The sequence below is a fragment of the Aphelocoma coerulescens genome, chromosome 1A (genome assembly GCF_041296385.1).
Source record: "Aphelocoma coerulescens isolate FSJ_1873_10779 chromosome 1A, UR_Acoe_1.0, whole genome shotgun sequence".
Classification (NCBI taxonomy): Eukaryota; Metazoa; Chordata; class Aves; order Passeriformes; family Corvidae; genus Aphelocoma; species Aphelocoma coerulescens.
The window spans coordinates 21,766,091-21,785,259 of record NC_091014.1 but is presented as its reverse complement, the minus strand read 5'-3'; the positions used below and the strand labels follow the sequence as shown (position 1 = coordinate 21,785,259).

General features: G+C 35.7%; 1 protein-coding gene across 1 annotated transcript in view; it reads right to left on the bottom strand.

The window, feature by feature from the left end:
• The window catches only part of GRM8 (glutamate metabotropic receptor 8), a 313,145-nt gene that overhangs the window by 162,019 nt on the left and 131,957 nt on the right, over positions 1-19,169 (bottom strand). The window contains exons 3-5 of the mRNA XM_068996167.1: positions 11,177-11,312; positions 10,540-10,694; positions 9,463-9,600 (exon numbers count right to left, since the gene is read on the bottom strand). Coding sequence (XP_068852268.1) covers positions 9,463-9,600; positions 10,540-10,694; positions 11,177-11,312 — 429 coding nt within the window. The remainder of the gene's footprint in view (positions 1-9,462; positions 9,601-10,539; positions 10,695-11,176; positions 11,313-19,169) is intronic.

The following is a 19,169-nucleotide window of genomic DNA, read 5'->3' as shown; positions in this document are numbered from 1 at the left end:
ATATATATATATATATATATATACACTGTGGAAAACAGAACCACATAACAGCAGACCAAGAGAAATTTCAAAGAGTAATATGCACTGCCGTCCACTCTTACAAACAATTTTGCATTCACTGATACTAGAAAATTTCAGAATTTAGTATTGCTGAGATCAAATTCTTGGTTGGTTACCCTTTTCATAGGATGTTCAAACTTCTTGTCTCAATTTCAAGGTTCTGTTCAACTTCACTACAAAACCTGCTTATTTTCACCCTACTCATAAGATCTAACTCTTGACTTCTGAAGTGAAAAGCAATGTAGCTTTCCTTCTGATCATTCCTTTAAAGCTTTTCTTATCCTACTCAGCCTTTGATTACTGACCGCTTTGAGTCCACAAAGAATCAAGTTATTACTCTCATTTGGGGGTCCAGATCCTCTCAAATCTCATAACTCTTCATGTCAATAAAGCAACACTCATGTACAGCATTGAAGATCTGGCCGCTATATATCCTTTGTATTTTATCCTACGAAACTAAGTTGCAAAATCTTTGGTCTGGTGTTTCAAACCCTGTCTCCTTTATTATCATCATAAACTACATGTAAGATAATTTCACAGTGGAATGGGTAAAAACATTTCAGTTAAAATGGGAAGTGACCTTAAAAAATTTCAGATTTTACATGCAATATAAAATGTCATTTCTGAAATTGAAACAACTGGACATGGTGGTGTTTGGTCAAAGGTTGGACTCAAAGATCTTGGTGGTCTTTTCCAGCCATAACAATTCTGTGATTCCAACATATTCTTCATGGCAGTTCTGCAAATTGCAGGGATTATTCTATTGCTCTCCAACCCAGCACTTACAATGCTCTTAAAACTGCCACTTTTAGAGATCTGGTGAATTTTTCAAAATTTAAAAGGAATAAAATGAATTTGTTTCTTTTTTGCTGCAGTTTCAAAAGCCACAGTCAATTTAAAAAGTTAGCTTGAAGTGCTTCTGTTGCTGGAAACTATTTGTTCATTTCAAGATGAGAGAATAATTGTTGATCTACCTGAGAGTCTTTGAAGAACTGTTCTTTCTAGAGTATGGCTCAGGAAAAAATCTACCAATTGTCAGAATCTAGCACTAAGAGTGAAAAAGTGCCCTTATTTTCTGAGTCAAGGAATGCTTAAGTGGCACTTAAATTCCACTGGACTCCGACAAACAGGTTTATGACATGCAAATGCCCCCTCATTTTTCTTCTTTGTTTGAAAGAATAGAACAGGAAAAGACTGTTCAAAAACAAAATCTGAAAAATGCAATCTCTGGCCCAAATATATTATATTCAAGCACATGGAAAAGTAAAGAACAGATTGGAAGCAAGGGGACCCTGAACAGCATGACCTCAGCACACCACCTGCCCTATGACTGCAGAGTTTTTGAAGGCATTTGGATCTTCTTATTTTGCGGGGTCAGGTGGAATGTATGTACTGCATAGACTTTCCCTTTCACTATTTTACATTTTAACACAGTAACAAGTAAAACAATAACATTCTTGGCTCCAAAACTTCAGTAAATGCTGAAGTCAGAATAGAAAACCCCAGAGCATTAAACACCAATTGTCTACTGATACGACCAAAGATACCACCAAAGGAAAAACACCTCATTCCACGGTATTGCTTTAATAAACTGAAAGTAACTTATTTTCCACAGGGTATGTGAGATCACAACATCAGCTGTGTTTGTCTGAGTGACAGATCACAAACATTATGCAGATTCATCAAAGATTTTAAAACTTTAATTTCTCTGTCTCCTGGTATCATCTCTTCATAGCATAAAAGGATTTCAGCCAGAATAATTAAATATTTAATTTTTAAACAAAATCTAAATGTAAAACAGAAATATAAATCTTTTACAACAAGTCATTTTAAAATATTTTTGCATAACTCCACAGGATATTACATCCTCAAAATCTGTGGTATTATCAATAAGCAAATAGTCACATACTCAGATCTGAGGAATATTTTCTGATTATTTGTGAACAGAGGGCTGTCATGTATTGACTGCCCTTCTGTTTCTATGTGTGAAAGTACCTGTAAGGATGCTAAATTATCTCTAAACATTTAAGTAATACAGTCACAATTAATATAAACAAATATTAGAATTATCACTGGGATCTTACAGGAACTGGGAAGGAAGATTGCTTTGTTGAGAAGGTGATGATCAGTGCATGGAATGGGAGTCATTTCACTTGGTTCGAGCAAACTAAAAGTGGAACACCTGATTCAATTTAGTCATCTGGGTCTATTTGCAATCCCTAAAGAGAGATGGGCATCCTCACAGGGTAAGTCACACCAGTCTAAGCAGTTTACTGAGACATATGGAGGTGGCCTGCCAGAAGTTGGAGAATAAAGTAAATCCTTTCTCATGAGCTCCATCCAAGTGCAAGCCTGCAAGCCCTAAACATGTGTTACTCCAGAGTCCAAATCATTATGCCTAGTCATGCAGTTAAAGCCATATAAGCTCAGTATAACAAATGTACCTTTTCTCCCCTATACCCTGATTTTAACACAAATTAAGGACACTTGTGTTTCTACCTGACCTTTCATAAGAACCCTTCATACAAAAACACCTACCTCAAATATTGGATACAAATAACATTCTGGAAATACTGAACCATAATTGGTATATTTAATCGCTACATTTGACCATTGAAAGACAAATTCTGACCTCCTTTCCTACACTGAATTATACTAAAGTTCATTGTGTCTGTCCCATTGATTTTGCAGGGACTCCTTGTGCAATAAAATTCTAGTTGGTAGATTTAAAAGCATCTACATCTGTTTACAGGTGACCAGTCTGAACTGCCGTCCACAAAAGATGAGCAATTACTTATAAATCAGGGACATTTCATGAGTGAATAATTATTCAATGTATCAAAAATGTTCATGATATAAAAGTAATCCTAGGTATTTCCATTGCTACTTGATTAAATGATAAAATAACTTAGTTTACCCTTAGAAATTGTATTATAAAATTCATATAATTATTAAAAATATAGTTTTACTTCTGGTATTGGTGGTATCTAACATCAAAATAAGTTCAAATATATTTTAATATCAAACATAATTAATCAGTAATTAATCAGTAAAGATATCACAATAGAAAGATAAACAATTTCTTTTGTTTTACCATTTGCTTTGCCCTTGTTCTCATATTTTTTATTTAATTGCTTATATCCTGTAAATCAAGTACTAACTAATAGAGAAAAGACAGTTTTGTGGGAACTTTTGCATAACAGTTTATGTTGCAAGTCACTCCATATTCCCTCAAAGTCTTTTGGGTCCAATTGATGTGATGGGTAGCAAAGATTCAATGGTCAACTTGGCTCCTGCTTATGCTGCAGATCTGACCACTGTGATTTTTATGTGCAATTACTGTACTTACACGAAACAGACATTTCAGAAATATAAATAAAATGTCAAAAAATATTTTTTGATTTGTTCAGCAGATACTTTTCAAATGGGAATCAAGAAAATGGCAAGCAACAACAAAAGAATAAAAAGAATAAGAATTGCCCTTTCTAAATCTTATGCCTAAACATCCCAGTCACAACTCAGAAATCACAAAGAGGGAGAGCAACAGCTATTTCTGTGTATTCTTTTAGAGTCCCTCCTGAGCCTTAGTGCCTTTTGAGAATTGTGCTTAATGCATGTATCTCAACTGCACCTATGCCAGTTTTCTTAATTTTCTGTAGGTCTCATCAAGAAAAAAAACTACTTTAGGAGTGATTTGATGGTAAAGGAACCATTATTCAAACTAAGTAGCAAGTCACTGTACTTCTAAAAGATTCACATTCTGGTTTTCAATTTTCCCTATAAATTTTTCAGAATGTGACTGCATATACACACGAGTAAATTTACTTCTTTGTATTAATACTTTTAGAGAAAATTGTAATTTCAAAGAGGTTAGTTAAGAAAATAATTAAATACTGTCCTTGCAAAGTTCCTAGGTTTCCATGGTTTCTATTATACTGCACCATGATTTTTTTTTCAGTGAAGCAAACAGCTCATTTTGATAGAGCAAAGTGAAATTAAGCTAATTGACACAGGTCTCTATACTTTTGGAAACTCTTCCATCTTTATTTTTAGCAGCACAGTCAGTCATTATAGGCAGTTAAAGGCTGATTAGGTTTGCAGAGTAATTAGAATTCTAACCATACAAAACAGGAGGAAGACTCCTTCTGTGGGGATGTACATGAAGAAGATTTATAATTAACATTTTTGTTGAGGTTTTATGAAAGTGACACATTACATTGATATTTTATTAAAGACCCCATTTTGCTGTTCAAAGACCATAATGTATGCCTTCAAGGGATTCTATGGGCAAAATCCAGAAGAAATCTCAATGGAACTGCCTTCCTATGTCAGATATGAAATTGAGGCTATGATTTTTCCCATTAACACATGATATAGTAAGCAACCTCATTGCATGTTACATTTCTATCTGCTTATGCATACAAACACAAACATATATCTACTTGTATAGGCATACACAAACATATACATACAAATAAAAAAAGAGGACTTCAGAAATTTCTGTTAGATTGAAATCAAATATTAGCAGTCTGTGAGGTTAATTGAAGCAAATCTAAGTAGATTTCATTTAATTCTTGCCCTTCTCTCTTTACACTTCATCATTAATGCTGCTTTCTTTTACTATCACTGTTTTGCTTTTCTGAAAGAGTGACATTGTATATTGTCAGCACCTCTATTCAATGCAGTTATTAAAAGAGTATTCTGCAATATCTTTGTTTGATTTTCTAATATTTGAATTCATCCTTTTGTAGGCTTCTTCAGAAAGACAAGATCTAGAAATCTACATTAAGGTGGGACTGACAAGTAATAGCTCAACAACCAAGAGTCAGAGCTAAGAACAAAATGCCAGAAATAAGTCTGGTCAGTTCACAGTATTTCAAAGTAATGCTAAATCTTCAACTACCAAAAACTGGCCCACCGATCAGTTTCTTCCCAGTAGAGTCAACTGGGAAGCTGAGTGTGTGGGAAAACTCTCCAGGAGGTTAAATTTAAAGTAGAGCAGGAGGCATAGAGTCTCTGCCATCTCCTGCAACCACCATACATGCCCTTCCTCTTGAAGAATCAATAGGAATCAAAGTTTGAATGATTACTGTCTCTGCCTTTACGGTTTTCTGCTGGGGCACAGGGATGAGTGAAAACCTTTCCATCTCCTCACTTCTCCTCCCCACAGAGAACCCAGTGCTGGAGAAAGACTACTGATGATCTCTGAAAGGTGCATGTCTCACTGAATATGTTTTTATTGAAAGCAGAAAACCTACACCTTGAATAAATATGTGAAGTAAGGCTTCTTGTAACCTCTACATATGGTTTAATCTTGGTAGTGTTCCTTTCTTTTCAATTTTGTTGTAATAAGACAAATGAGTTTTCTCTGCAAATGTGTTTCTCCTTCCCCGAGTAAAATAGTTTAAGGGTAGTCATTGAATTATTGTTTCATGCTTACTAAGTTAATGGCCCAATTTTATATATTTTTAATTCCAGGAAAGTCAGAACAAGAAATCTCTAATATTTTTCAATAAAATATTCTAATATTGAGGATTTGATCAATGTACGTTCACATTCAGAAACACACAGAGCTAGCTTCAAATCAATAGTGGCAAAAAAATTACTTTTTCAAAGTTTAGGTGAATCATTGCTTTCTGTAAATGGCAAAAATCAGAAAACAAACAAACAGACAAATTCAAAAGAAACTTATTACTTTATGCATCTCCAGAAAACAAATTCTTTTATTAATAAGAATCAACAGCAACCACAAATAAACAGGATTTTAAAATTCAAATAAAGTGTTCAAGTTATTACAACAGTAGGCTGCAATACTCAGTAATGTATAAGAACAGAAGAAGGTAAGAAGGCTTATGCCCTTGTGTAATTCTTAACCTTAAAGGAAGATAAATTCTTTTCAGACTTCCAGTGCTTTAAAGACTGTTGATTTTACATGGAAAAGAAAAGAGAGAAAGGTTTTTCACTATTAAGCATTTTCTTGTATCTTCATAGGGAAAAAAAATGCTTGAAATTGGATTATATCAGTAGCATCCTCACTGCAGGTAGCAAAAATTTAAAGCTATGAATAACTTGACTAAATAGAGAACAGGGATAACAGTCTTGTTGTTGTTGGGAATTACAAATGTTATATGAAAAAAAGATTCAAGTACTTCCTAAGTAAGATAAACAGGAAGGTGTAATAAAACACATCTCAAGCCTGAGAAAATTTTATACCTATCAATTTGCCTTTTAATATCATTGGAGAAAGAGATTTTCAGATTGTGACTGTATCTCAAGCTTTTGAATTTCTTTCAGTGTACTACTGTCTACTGACATCATAATATCAAGAATCACAGAATCATCAAGGTTGGAAGAGACTTTCAGGATCATCTAGACCAACTGCCAACCTGGCACCATCATAATCACCCCTAAACCATATCCCAAAGTGCCACACCCAGACCCCTCTTGAATACTTAAAGAGACAGTGACATGATATACAAATTGGACTCGTGGGCAAAACAAAAAGAGAATCTTATTTTCTGCAGTGCCCAGACAAAAATACAGGAAAATTAGAATAAATTGTGGTTTTAAGGTCAGTCTTCAAGTTCTCAACTAGAGATGGGAATAAAGAATCAGATAATCACAGAACAGGTCAGGTTGAAGGGACCACCTCAGGTGATCTGGGCCACCCTCCCTGCTCAAGCAGGGTCATCCCAGAGCACATGGCACAGGACTGCATCCAGACAGTTCTTGAATATCTCCAGTGAGGGAGACTCCCAAACCTCTCTGGACCACCTGCTTGGTCACCTGCATGTGCCTTTTAAGAATTGAGCTGAAAATTAGGACTGAAAAACTACATATAAAATATCAGAGAAAACCCACTGGAAGGAAATACGGCAGTGGGGATAGGCCAAGGTTCAAGGTTTTCAATATTAAGTTATAAACAATTGAATGCAACAACTCATATTCTAATTTAAATTTGGGGATTCATTCATTTTTGTCCTTTACCACCATTGTTTCAGAGAAGACTTGGCCATGAGGTAATGCCTTTGGCCTCTCAAGGGAAAGATAAATTCATGGGTGGGATATTCTTTAATTTTTAGCAGACATAGAAGATCATAGTACACACTCCTCTGTTTTGAGGGCTGTGGTATGAAGAACCAGACAGGATTTCATTACTGCCTCTTTTTTGTGCTCGAGAGGCCCTGTCAAATGAACTGGGGTATGTCAAGATATCATTTTTAATTCTCTGAATCTAAACTGGGCTGAGGGTCATTCCCCCATTCTCCACCTACCCTTTTCCTTAAATCACAGGAGGTTTACTTTGAACTTATGACCACCACCACCACCTCTTGATTCAGTTTACTTAAAATGAACATATTTTGGGTACTTTTGTTAGCCAGTCCTTTAAATTTGAGTTAGATAACCATAGGGATCATGATGAATTGCCAGTTTGTGTCAGATCTGCTGCTGTTCAAGGGGAGACTTTTTCTATTGTGGCAAGCCACTTTTAACTGGTTTTAGTCAAGAGTCCTATCACTCATAGGTACTTTGAAGAAGAATTCATTGTTTTTTCCCCTGCTGGTAAAAATGCATGTGCAACCGTTATATGAGGACACCCATGTCTTTGTCTCATCACCTGATACCATGTTAACTTTCTGGGCACAGAAAATATGTTTTCTTTCTACTTTCAGGTTCAGAGAACATACCATAATTTTGTTTCATAAAATATACAGAAATCGGTTTCAAATTAGAAATTATTTTGGATCAAGATACAGCCTATGTATTTCATACACTACTTTTCACTTGGTAATTCAATTGACAGACGAGATGAGGCTGAGACAAGTCATAAAACCATCTGTGGTAGCATTTAGAGCTTCCAAAAGTACAACACATACACCAGTCATTCCACCTGAAGAACATAGAAACCCCATCTATTTTCCACTTAAAATAGTAATAACAAAATAATCCCTTTCCAGAGGTGGGTAACTATCTAGCCATGACTTACTGCTATATGAATCAAGGCCAAGGAGTAAAGGATTAATGAGCTATCATTTAGCTCAGTGAGGAACTGAATATTACCCTTTTGTGCGTGTGTAATATGTGGTAAAAGGCTGAAGAAAAGGCATTGCTGAAATGAGAGTGAATGCATGGCTCTGATATTTCTGTGTGAGTTGTATCTGTGCCTTGTGAAGCCCAGTGAAGTAAGTGTTTTGATGGCACAATACACATACAATAAATCTGATGGTCCAGAAAGGACCATGCAGGAATGCATGTTCTTGGAGACTTCACAGTGTTTCTGTCTGACAAGCCCAGGAGAAGTGGGGTGCTGGCGTGCAGAAAGTTTGGAAGAGCACCCCTATAACAAAGGCTGGATGAAAGTGTCAGCAAGCAGCCAGAAATCTTGGGACAGCACGTGAACAAAAAAGTTCATGTTTCATGGGGAAAATATTATTTGGTGAGAGAAGAGACTACCAGAAAAATCAAGGCACATCACAGATCACTTATGTATGTAGTGCAGCAAAATTGTGTACTGCTGCTGGCACTGCTCACAGAGATGGTGGTCACAACCAGGAATGCTGGGAGTGGTGGCAGCAATTAAGGAAATGACACAAGGAGTCCTGACATTATGTAAAAGTGTCTACACAAAAAGTAACATAAGCACTCTGCTGTAGTCACAGAAAGTAACACTCTTGTAATAAACTTTTCAAGTAACAGCGAGAAAACAACATCTCATAGAGAAGATCAAAGTTAGCTGCTGCTATGTCTGCTGTTATTAGCTGTTGTGACAATTGCATCTGGGTATGATGCCTGAGCAAGCAGGTTTGCAAAACTAGTGACAATTACTTCAAGTTTTTGCTAAAACTTTATAGAAGCTTTCAGTGTTATAATAATATGATATAGAATCCCTCTTTTACACATGGGGACAAGTAATAAGAACACATTGATTTGCTTTTTCATTCATCCTCAAACACAGTTTGTAAACTAAATAAGGAGTTCAAGATTGACCTACCATCAAGACCTCAATAGTTTAAACAGAAATTTAATTTTCACTGTATATACTTCAGGGTTAACAATATGAGAATTACCATGATGCACACACTTGCTAAAAGAAATCTTATTGACAACTACAGATGGGGTGAGAGAGGAGGTTGTTGAAAACATAAATGGAATTGAACCACTGCCACTGGTCTTTAATAAAATCTGTACCATCACTGGACTTGTGCAAATTAACTACTAAATTTCTCATACATTGTCCATGAATTTTTTTTTCAGGTTTAAGAAAAAATGTCACACATTTCTTACAACTCAGCGGTATGCACTGGAGAACTGAAGGGAAACAGAAGAGTGATGAAAAGAAAGCAGTTCCTTTCCTGCACTCCTATAAACAATTTACAGATAATGTTTTATTTTCACAGTTACCTGTGCATTTCTTGATATTGCTATTTCTTTTTCCATGTGATCCTAACTTGCATCCAAAATTCTCCTCCCAAAATTCTGCAAACCAGACATTTCTTCGATTGTTAGCAAGTGTTCTGCTCCGAAAATATCTATCAAATCCTACATTGAAGAGAAGTGAAAGAAGCATTAAAATATTATATGGTACAAAACCAGTAATTTAAAGACAATATCAGATTTTTTATAAATACAAGAACAAGAAAAATCTTTAGGCACAAACAATTTTATGAGCATAGTAGCATCTAAGGATTAGATTTCATTTCAAGAACACTTAAAAACATGGGGTACCTCTTTGTTGAAAAAGAGGACTTCCAGGACACCTAAAATTCTGCTTCTGTTTATATCGTTAATGACACCAGTTGAGAAACTAAAGATTCCTACTTAAACCTGATATCACCAGCCTTACCCTTGCAATCCAGCAGTCATAATGAAATCATGATTAACACATCCCATCTGGATTAGCTCCTTACAAGTATTTCCCTGTGGCTAAATTCTCCATGTAAATTCAGTGGTGCTTATTTTTCCTAATCAATTACCAGTTTAGCACACTTACCCAGACACTAAGAGGTGTTACTATATTCTGTACTCTCACAGGAATAAAGTGCTTCAAACCAACTTCCACTTCATCCACCAAGTCAGAATCTTTCTCAATACAGTGGCTTCATAAAGCAAGTTTAGGAGAGGAAAGCAGGACACAGATCAATCTCGTCCCCAGAGAATTATCTGATTCATTATCATCCATCCAATACTCTCCTTATTTGTCCCAAAGAATGAGCAGGCAGTGGTTAAGAAGCTCTCCACCCCAGGTGTCATCATTATTAGACAATTAAAAGATCGCCTAGTTACAGATTCAGCATCTCCTCATCTCAACAGATATATTAAATTATTGTTGGATCAGGCCAACTCAGGTAACTTGGTCAGAAAGCTTTCCCTGAATTCCCAGTAGTCAAGGACTACATGATATTTTAATTACTTTTAAAGAGACCTACAGTACTTGCACTTTGACAGAAAATGAAAGGTTTGTGCCACTTGTGTCCTTACCATCTATGGACGTTCTTTTGGGTAGAATGGTTACTGCTCCTTCCGCAATCTCCTCCTGCTGCTGGACTGGTGAAATTTTTGACCCCCAGCTGTCTGAGCCAATCCAGAGGAAATGTCCAGACTGATTAGCTTTTTTGGCTGCTTCCAGTACTCTCCTGCAAACAAATAGCAAATGACCAAGTAAACAAATCACATTTACAAAGAACCTGAGAAACCCCAGCATTTATTTTGGTCATGCACAAGCAATCTTACACTAACTAATTAATATGTAGTTTTCACACTCTAAAGTATATTCAATAACATCTGTAATGAATTCAAGATACAGCAATATACAAATTAATTTGTTTTATCTTTAGCCATATTTTTCTAGCATTCTTATTGGTTTCTTCCTTTTCGGTCATCAAATAACAATCTATTGACACTTCACTCTTAGGAGCTAGGGGCAGTCTAGAATTACAGAGAATAGAGGACCAGCATACTCTATAATTTCTACAACTCAGTTTCTTATCATCAGATTTACAAGAATTTTTATGTAGGATTGAATCTGAAACCTCTTTGTTAGTCTATTTTCCACCAGCCAACCAAGTATCTTTCTGAAGAGGAGCGTCTTCAGAACACAAAATTAGGAAACAGGCACCTAATGTCATCTTCATTCGCAAACATGATCACTGCTCGAGCATTTGGAGTTTCCAACAAGCGCTTAATGATCTTTTCAAATTCTCCTGGTCTTGGTTCCCGAGGGATTTTGAGTGACTGAGCAATGCAAACACCACCTAGGAAAAATTAAAAGGATAAAAAAGGAATTTTAACACAGTAAATACCCGCATTTCAAATAATTCTTAGCTAACCTGGCAAGCAGAGAAAGCAAGGTGCTAATCTGAGATACAACAGCAGGGCCAAAAGTAACATTATCTACATGTTTTGAAATATGCTCTGTACAGGCTTACACACTTAATGCTGCATTAAAGACTATTACACAATTACCTGTTACATTATATTTTAAATACATTTTTAAAAAAACCTTCTGAGGCCTGTTGTCAAGCATCACTCTCTGGCTCAACTGGACTGAGTTCCCCAGACCTACCTAATCTATGCCAACTGACAACCCAGCATTGCATTGAGCCATGGATCCACAATCTTACAGTTACCTTATGTTCATAATGTGGCTCTTCAGTATCAGGTACTGTCACACACCTCTGATTTGTCAGCAGAGAATTTGCAACGTTCTTTTATGAACGAATACACACAGACCACTTTTAATTGTTAGTAGGACACTCTTAATTGAGTTGTTGTAATTATTTAAGAAGTTGTCATTGAATATTCTAAATTACTAATCAGGAAATGAACACAAACTCAGAGATTACAGTTATATTTCTTCCTGACAGACAGTACTAATTGAAATCTTTATATTTTACCTGTTAAGAAAAAAGGGCCAATTTCTACAGAAAGTTAGAGTTCTATCAGCTTTCATAGACCAGTTCATGGGAATCTCTACTCCCCAATTACAACACTGTTATCTGTGTTTGAGCATGCAAGAGAAAAATTCCTTGAGCCTGTTTCATGAATCACTGAATCCATATTGCTACCAGCTTCCTATAGCATAGATGGTCTGACTGTTTGCTGATTTGCTTATTTTAATTATTTTTTATCTAAGAAATATTGCCTGATTCTCATAAGTACATCTAACACCCACCAATGTTTATTCTTGAATGTTGTGATTCCAAGCATAAGAGCCTATTGTGGGGAAACTAATCATGCATAAACCCAGAAAATTAAGAAAATGAGATGATATTTAGCTCTGACAAAAAGTGACATGTTACTAGACAAAGCCAAGAAAATTGTACATTTTGCATCTCTACATCTAAATACTTCTACATTGAAGATTGTTTTCAGTATGAATGTGTTTTAAAAGAGATCTATTTTTAATGAGTTTTAAAAGAGATATTCTATTTTTAATGAATGTTGGTATTAATCTTCTGATTTATAAGATCATTTGAGGCACATACATTTCTTTGCATTAAATGTAGTTAGTCAATTAAAGTTACAGTTAGATGGCTGTGTTGTATATGGGGAAGCTTTCCAACTTTCTCATCCATCTTGTCTGTCCTATTAAAATGTTAGAATTCTGTTTTTCCAAAGTACTTCACAAATTAGGTTGATGCACACCTTCAGTGATAGGATTTGAACAAGGGTCCAGCCAGGTGAAGCTTGGCACATAGATCTATGTGATGGTGTTATCAAGGTCCCTTGTGTAAGTTTTCTTAAGCTTAATGAATTAATCTTTAAGCAAAGACACAAAATTAAGGTATTTCTGAAGGTATTTTTCTTTATTTTACTCAAAAAAGTCAGTATGAATGGTTCAAAGCTGCCCCAAATGTGTCAGTGATTAAAAGGTACTTGGACAATGCCCTTCAGGACCTGCTTTAACTTTTTGGTTAGCCTTGATTCAGTCAGGCAGTTGGACTACATACATGATCATCATAGGTCCCTTCCAACTGAAATATTCTATTCTATTCTATTCTATTCTATTCTATTCTATTCTATTCTATTCTATTCTATTCTATTCTATTCTATTCTATTCTATTCTATGTAATATTTAAAAATGGTGTGAATTCATTCTCAGATTTTGTGCTGCCTTTGCAGAGTCTCATTGGCTTCCATAGCTCTCTGCACAGATCCTAAGTTTGTATCAAGTTCAGACATGGCATAAATGAAGCACGAAATTATCAACTGCCAGTTTAAAAATAACAACTTTCAAATTACATCACCCAGTTTTAGTCACAGGCAAGCATATCACCTTTTTCAGTTATGCATCAATTACTTGGGATGTTACATTATTATTTCATTTCATTGAGAAACTCATTCTACAGCACAGGCTTGTCCTGAATTCTTCTCTGGTTTACACAAAAGAAATAATATTTGCAAGTCAGAATACCTGCCATTTCTAACAAAATTTTTTTTTATATAGGTCTTTACCATCCATAAATAGTGCAAAAATATAACGTAAAAAATTTATCTGCTATAAAATGGAATATGGAAACTTTTTATGGCAACAAATTTCTTCATATTTTTATGAATATCCTGTCTCCCCATGATGGACAATTAATATGCCAACAAATAAGCCTATATAGCTTATGATCCTCATATTTACCAGGTATTTTTGAAAATCCAGTAATGAAAAAATGGACACTTTGCTGTGAAAACTTTAACCAGTTATCTAAGCTGATATTAGGCTATAGTGATAGACGCTTCAAAGTCCTTTACTTTCTTTCTCAAGTACCAGGGCTGAAATGTAAGAGAAATATTCAGCAGATATCCTGTGAATTTAACAAACAGTAATTCACTGTTAAAAAAAGAAACACTTGAAAAAAAAATGCCAAGCTCTCAACTGTCCCCAAAGTCATTCAGCACAAAAAGTAAAACAGATCCTAAAAATGATATAAAGGAATAATTTGTTACCTCATATATTTTGTAAGTGCATTTTTCAACTACTTCTATTCATGCAATGACCCTTAAGGAAAAAAAATTATTCTACCCACATAAAACTCAAATGCAAATATTACAAAATGCATATATATCATAAACTACATACATCCATCTACAATCTGTGTGAAACGGATATCAAGCAAGAATAACTGCAGTATCTAAAAAGGCTATTTTCAGTGAAAACAGTGTAGAAGAAACACCATTCCATCATTGCAGCAGCAAGTTCAGTCATGACTGTACTGTGTATCTCGGCATCTCTGCATTGAAGAATGTGTTAAGTACTACTAGGAGCAAAATAAAATGCACTTCAGCCTTGTTGCTACATGTATAATTAATTGTGTTGGCTATCTCTAACACACAAAACACTGTATACATCCTTAGCTATATATTGCATATACAACTGTTGCTCAAACAAATAACAGGACATCAATTTTCAGCTAATGATGAATTGCTAGATCCACAAAGGTATTCACAACATTACAGTGTCTAACCTCTTGGCACCCTGCTGCCTTTGAAATCTACAGACTGGGCTAAGTGCCCAGACACAGAGAGAGAGAAGTGGCTAGGGAAATGATTCCTGTCAGCCAGCAAACTAAATAAAGAATAATTATTCCTCCAAAATAGGTAGCAGAGGTACTTAAAGGACAAGTTTAAGGCTAGTAGTTAGGATTAATCTTATGAAGCACGAACAAAAGAGAGATCTCCCCAAACTACAAAAAAATAGGGTCTGAGAACAGATGTCTCATACGTGACACCAATGGATTTACCATTTGCTGCAGAGGTACCAAAGGGCAGATGGTTCAGACATCTATGGTCTCCAGAGAATTTATGGCTCTGAATTATAAGAACAAATAGTGTTTCACTCCGTCAGCATTTCTAACTGATTTGGTATGATGACTGCTTGTCTCTGTTGCTGGTTTCTAAAATCCTTCATTGTCTGGGGATGTACTTAAAAAAAACGCATAGGTCTAAATTTCCCTGGGCTAAAATGATGATAAATCTAACATTTGTATAAGGAAATGAGAGCTAACTTTCCTCTTACTGAAAAGAAAATTATATGTTTAAGCCCCATCAATTAAAAGGACCTATGATGAGGCTTCAGAGAGCACTGAACTAAAAGCTGTTATTGCAATAAAGGAGTCAGCCAGCCAGACTCATTTCAGGTAGCTACTACAAACAGAAATCAGTAATTGTACCCACTGCTATTGTATCCATTCCCTAACTCATATATGACACAGGAAATGAAATTAAGAGTTTGCATCTATCACACATTTCAAAGACATTAGGAGGGCACTGAAGGAAAGTAGTTCTTCAGCTACCGTGGAGGAAAATAAGTCTTACCCCCAAATTCTGCTAAGCCTCTTTTACCTGTTTTCAGATTTGTAAAGACAAGGCTGTCCTCAGCCAGCCCAGAGCTTGATTGGAGAAATAAAACAGTTAATATGAACTACCTTGTGTCAGTGGTGACAAGTATCCATTTGTCTTCTGTCCAGCAGCTATGAAGTGCCATACCCAGCACCTGGGGCAAAGGGATGATAAAAACAAGGAGAGCGGAGGTGGGAGCTGGAAATCAGGCTCATGGCAGGAGCTGCCTGACTCCTGATAAGGGGCTCAGTCCGGCCACTCTGCACCATGGTTACAGCTGGAAATTCATATGCTTTTAAAGGCAGAGACATAACCAGACTGGGTCTACAACAACAATTTTTTATCTCTGTTGAGATAAAAATCACGTCTTAAAACCAGGCTAGGCTTGCTTTGCTTATAGGTACTCTGTATAACACAGCTTGTGGGAAACAGGTTATCACTAAACAAACAAACAAACAAATCAAAACCAAACCAAACCAAAAAAGTGATATTTTGAAGCTATTGTCAGTACAGTGGATAAATAATGAGATGAATGGAAAAAATATGGATATGTAATACCCATATAATTTTGGTAAGTAAACATAATAATATGTATAATAATAAATACTAATTTTTGCTTGTGTGGGTTTTGAAGTCACAAGATGACATGCTGATTGTAAACTGTTAAATACTCAACTATATGAAGCTGTGTGTCAGATGTTGAAAGCGTATTTGGAAAATAGCAAGTGGACTTGGTAGAAAACTTGCACAAACTAATTAATTTCCTGAAAAAAAGACTGAATGATGAAGCTCAATGCAAATACAAAGGCTGAATTTTCTCCCACCCCAGGTAGGATTCAGCCCTATATTATGGATCAGTTAAGTAGGATACACAAGAATGGTCATTGTTTTTTTATCAAGAAAATTGAAGACAATTTTCAGTTCAAAGGATCACTGCTGGGACCACAATCATACACTAAGAACCAGTTTACCCTCTAAACTATTTCCCCACATAAATATAAATATAAATATAAATATAAATAGCCTTACCATTATAACAGGGAAGAGATCAAGGTATGCATTTTGACTACCTATTTGTTAGCATAAGGAGGTGTCCCTCACCTGACTCAGTACACAGCATTGCAAGTCAATTATTTCATGAGAGCTTCATCACAAATCACATTGTTCCTGAAAAAGTTCAAGACAAATAGCTAGGCCACATCTGGAATCCAGTCCTACCTGGCTGGAATTTCTCAGCTGCCTTCTTTTTTTTTACTGTGAGTTATATGAGTTATATGTCACTGGTCACTAGGTCAACAAAATTTTAATGTAAGTCTGTGGAAAGTTTCCAACAGACATGATAGAAATACGTGAAGGCAGATGAGTTCTTATTCCAAGTAGGGAAACACATGTCAGAAACTCAGAAGAAGCCTCAGCAAGAAACTCCTGTGAGACCCACGGGGTGCTGCTGCAGGCAGACAAAGCCTCTGTGTGACAGAAGACTGCCTACTTCTGACAATATGACATGACACAGAATATAAGGAAAAACACACAACTGCATTTCCCCTCCTCCTGTAGTCCTTCTACTGGTTATATTGAAAGTCTAGAAAATCTAGACCCGGTTATACGGAAAGGCTGTTCCAATGGCCAGAAACCTAGATCAGTATGATTATTGAAGATACTAAAAACTAGAAGATGCTCCAAACTCAAGTTGTGTTGACAAAAGTCAGAACAGTTTTGTCACTTAGTGAATCCATCAAGACATTCTTTTTAAGCAGAGAGTTCATTATATTAAGAGTTCTCAAACTTGGATGGTAAGAAATCAGATTGTTAAAGAAAAATAAGGTAAGTGACTGTTCTGCATGGGACTTTTACAGATGTTGATAATCAGTCACTTTTAGCAATTATTATTTAAACTAAAACCAACCTTCCACAAATCTTGTGTGTCCCTAGATTCCCTTGAGAATAATTTTCTAGCGTATGAGTCAACAGGGAGTGACACCTAGGAAGATATAATTACAAGATGAAGATAGGATTTCTCAAGCAGTAATTGTTCAAAATTAAATGTCTCCTTAATGCCAAAGTGCTGTTGCTGGGAGGTCTGAATGCAGCCATGCAATGCAGCCTCCAGAGCTACCTTTACTTAACTACCCCAAGAAATGGTACTCTCACTGATGCTGCTATATGGACTTCAGGGTAGCTTAGCTTAATGAGTAAGAACCTGAGCACTCAGCATGCTCTGTGCTTCCACCAACGCCAATGCCATGGCATTTTACCTGCTATTCATGTCCAAATCTGCTAAAATAAAATCCTATTCCAGTGTTGGAAGTCACAAACTAACTGCACTAGGGAAATAAACCAAACTCACTGACTTACTTCTGCAAAGGCAGTTCATTCTTCAGCCAATAGTGGCAGTACTTTTTGATGTAAGGTAGTAGAAAGAAAATAATTTTAAAAAATAAGTAATATAAACAGTAATTTACTCTGAATTGACAAAAATGGCACTTAGTATCCAATACACTTAAATATAATGAAGGATGAGAGATTTTGTTATAACCTTTGAACAGACAAAAATGTTCTGCATTTCAAACCCATATATTGGTGTTTTATTTCCTTTACATAAGTAAAACTGCATCTCCTCAAAATCCCTTAATATTTATGACAATTTTTTTTTTTATTGCACAAGCAGGTTGGTGATGCTTTTTCACTAACCTGTCAGGTAAAATTATGAGCTTTTCTACTCAAAAATAACAGCTGTTAGGAAATCAAGGTTTCTCGTTTATTATAGTGTTTTAGAAAAGGCTTTTTAGCAAAGGGTTTATTGTTTGGTCTTACATTTATTAATTCTTTGCCAAAAAAAAAAAAATTAGAAAGCATTAAACAAGACCATGAATGAACATACAACATTCTCATAAATGCAACTCACCCATTCCTTTTGAACCTGTTTTTCACATTCCTACATGTATTCACAGGCATACAGCCATGCATATTTCACAAGCACATGGACTCACACAGATCCTTACACTCTGGTCAAAGCAGATGTTTATTCTAAAATATGAAAGGAAGACAATAAACCAGCTCTGCCGCTATGTGAGACCACTGGCTACTGGCTTCAGTCATCAGAGTCAGTTTCTAATGTGACATGAAGCAACAGAGATCTGCTATTTTGTACTTCCATTCTGAAAAGTAAAATATTCTCCTTTCATTTTTTTTTCCCCTAGAAGAAACATTTCCAAATGTAGCACTTCGGATTCTGTTAACACCAGCATCTGATGGAAAATAACTGCAAAGAATATTCCCACCATTTCCAAACCTACAGATTTTTTTTTTTCAGATTTGAAAAAAAAAACCCACCCCAGCCTACAAACAACACATTTTTATCCTTTGATTTTTAGTGCTATTTGTGTAAATGACAGCCAGCTTTCACAGTCTTGAATGTGAGAGGCTAAAAGAAAAATCTGTAGTGGAGATGTTAATGAATGGGTAAAAATCACCTAGCCACCCAAAAAATATTCTGAAAAGTATGAATCCTGGGAGGTTGTGAGAGAGGATGTTTTTTTTCCACAGTGACTCCTTGTATAGTTACTTCAGAAAGGATATGGGATGCCCAGTCAAACTTCAAAACAATCTGTGGCCAAAACAATGTAATTGAAATAGGCCTCCACTTACATTTACTGGTCAGCTGTTGCAGTGCTTTCACAGCTATGTCTTTTTATCATCACAGTGGGTATAAATATTTCCCTCTGGGGAAACATTGTTCTTGCTACTTGCAGATTTAGAACTTGTAGAGGCATAATATG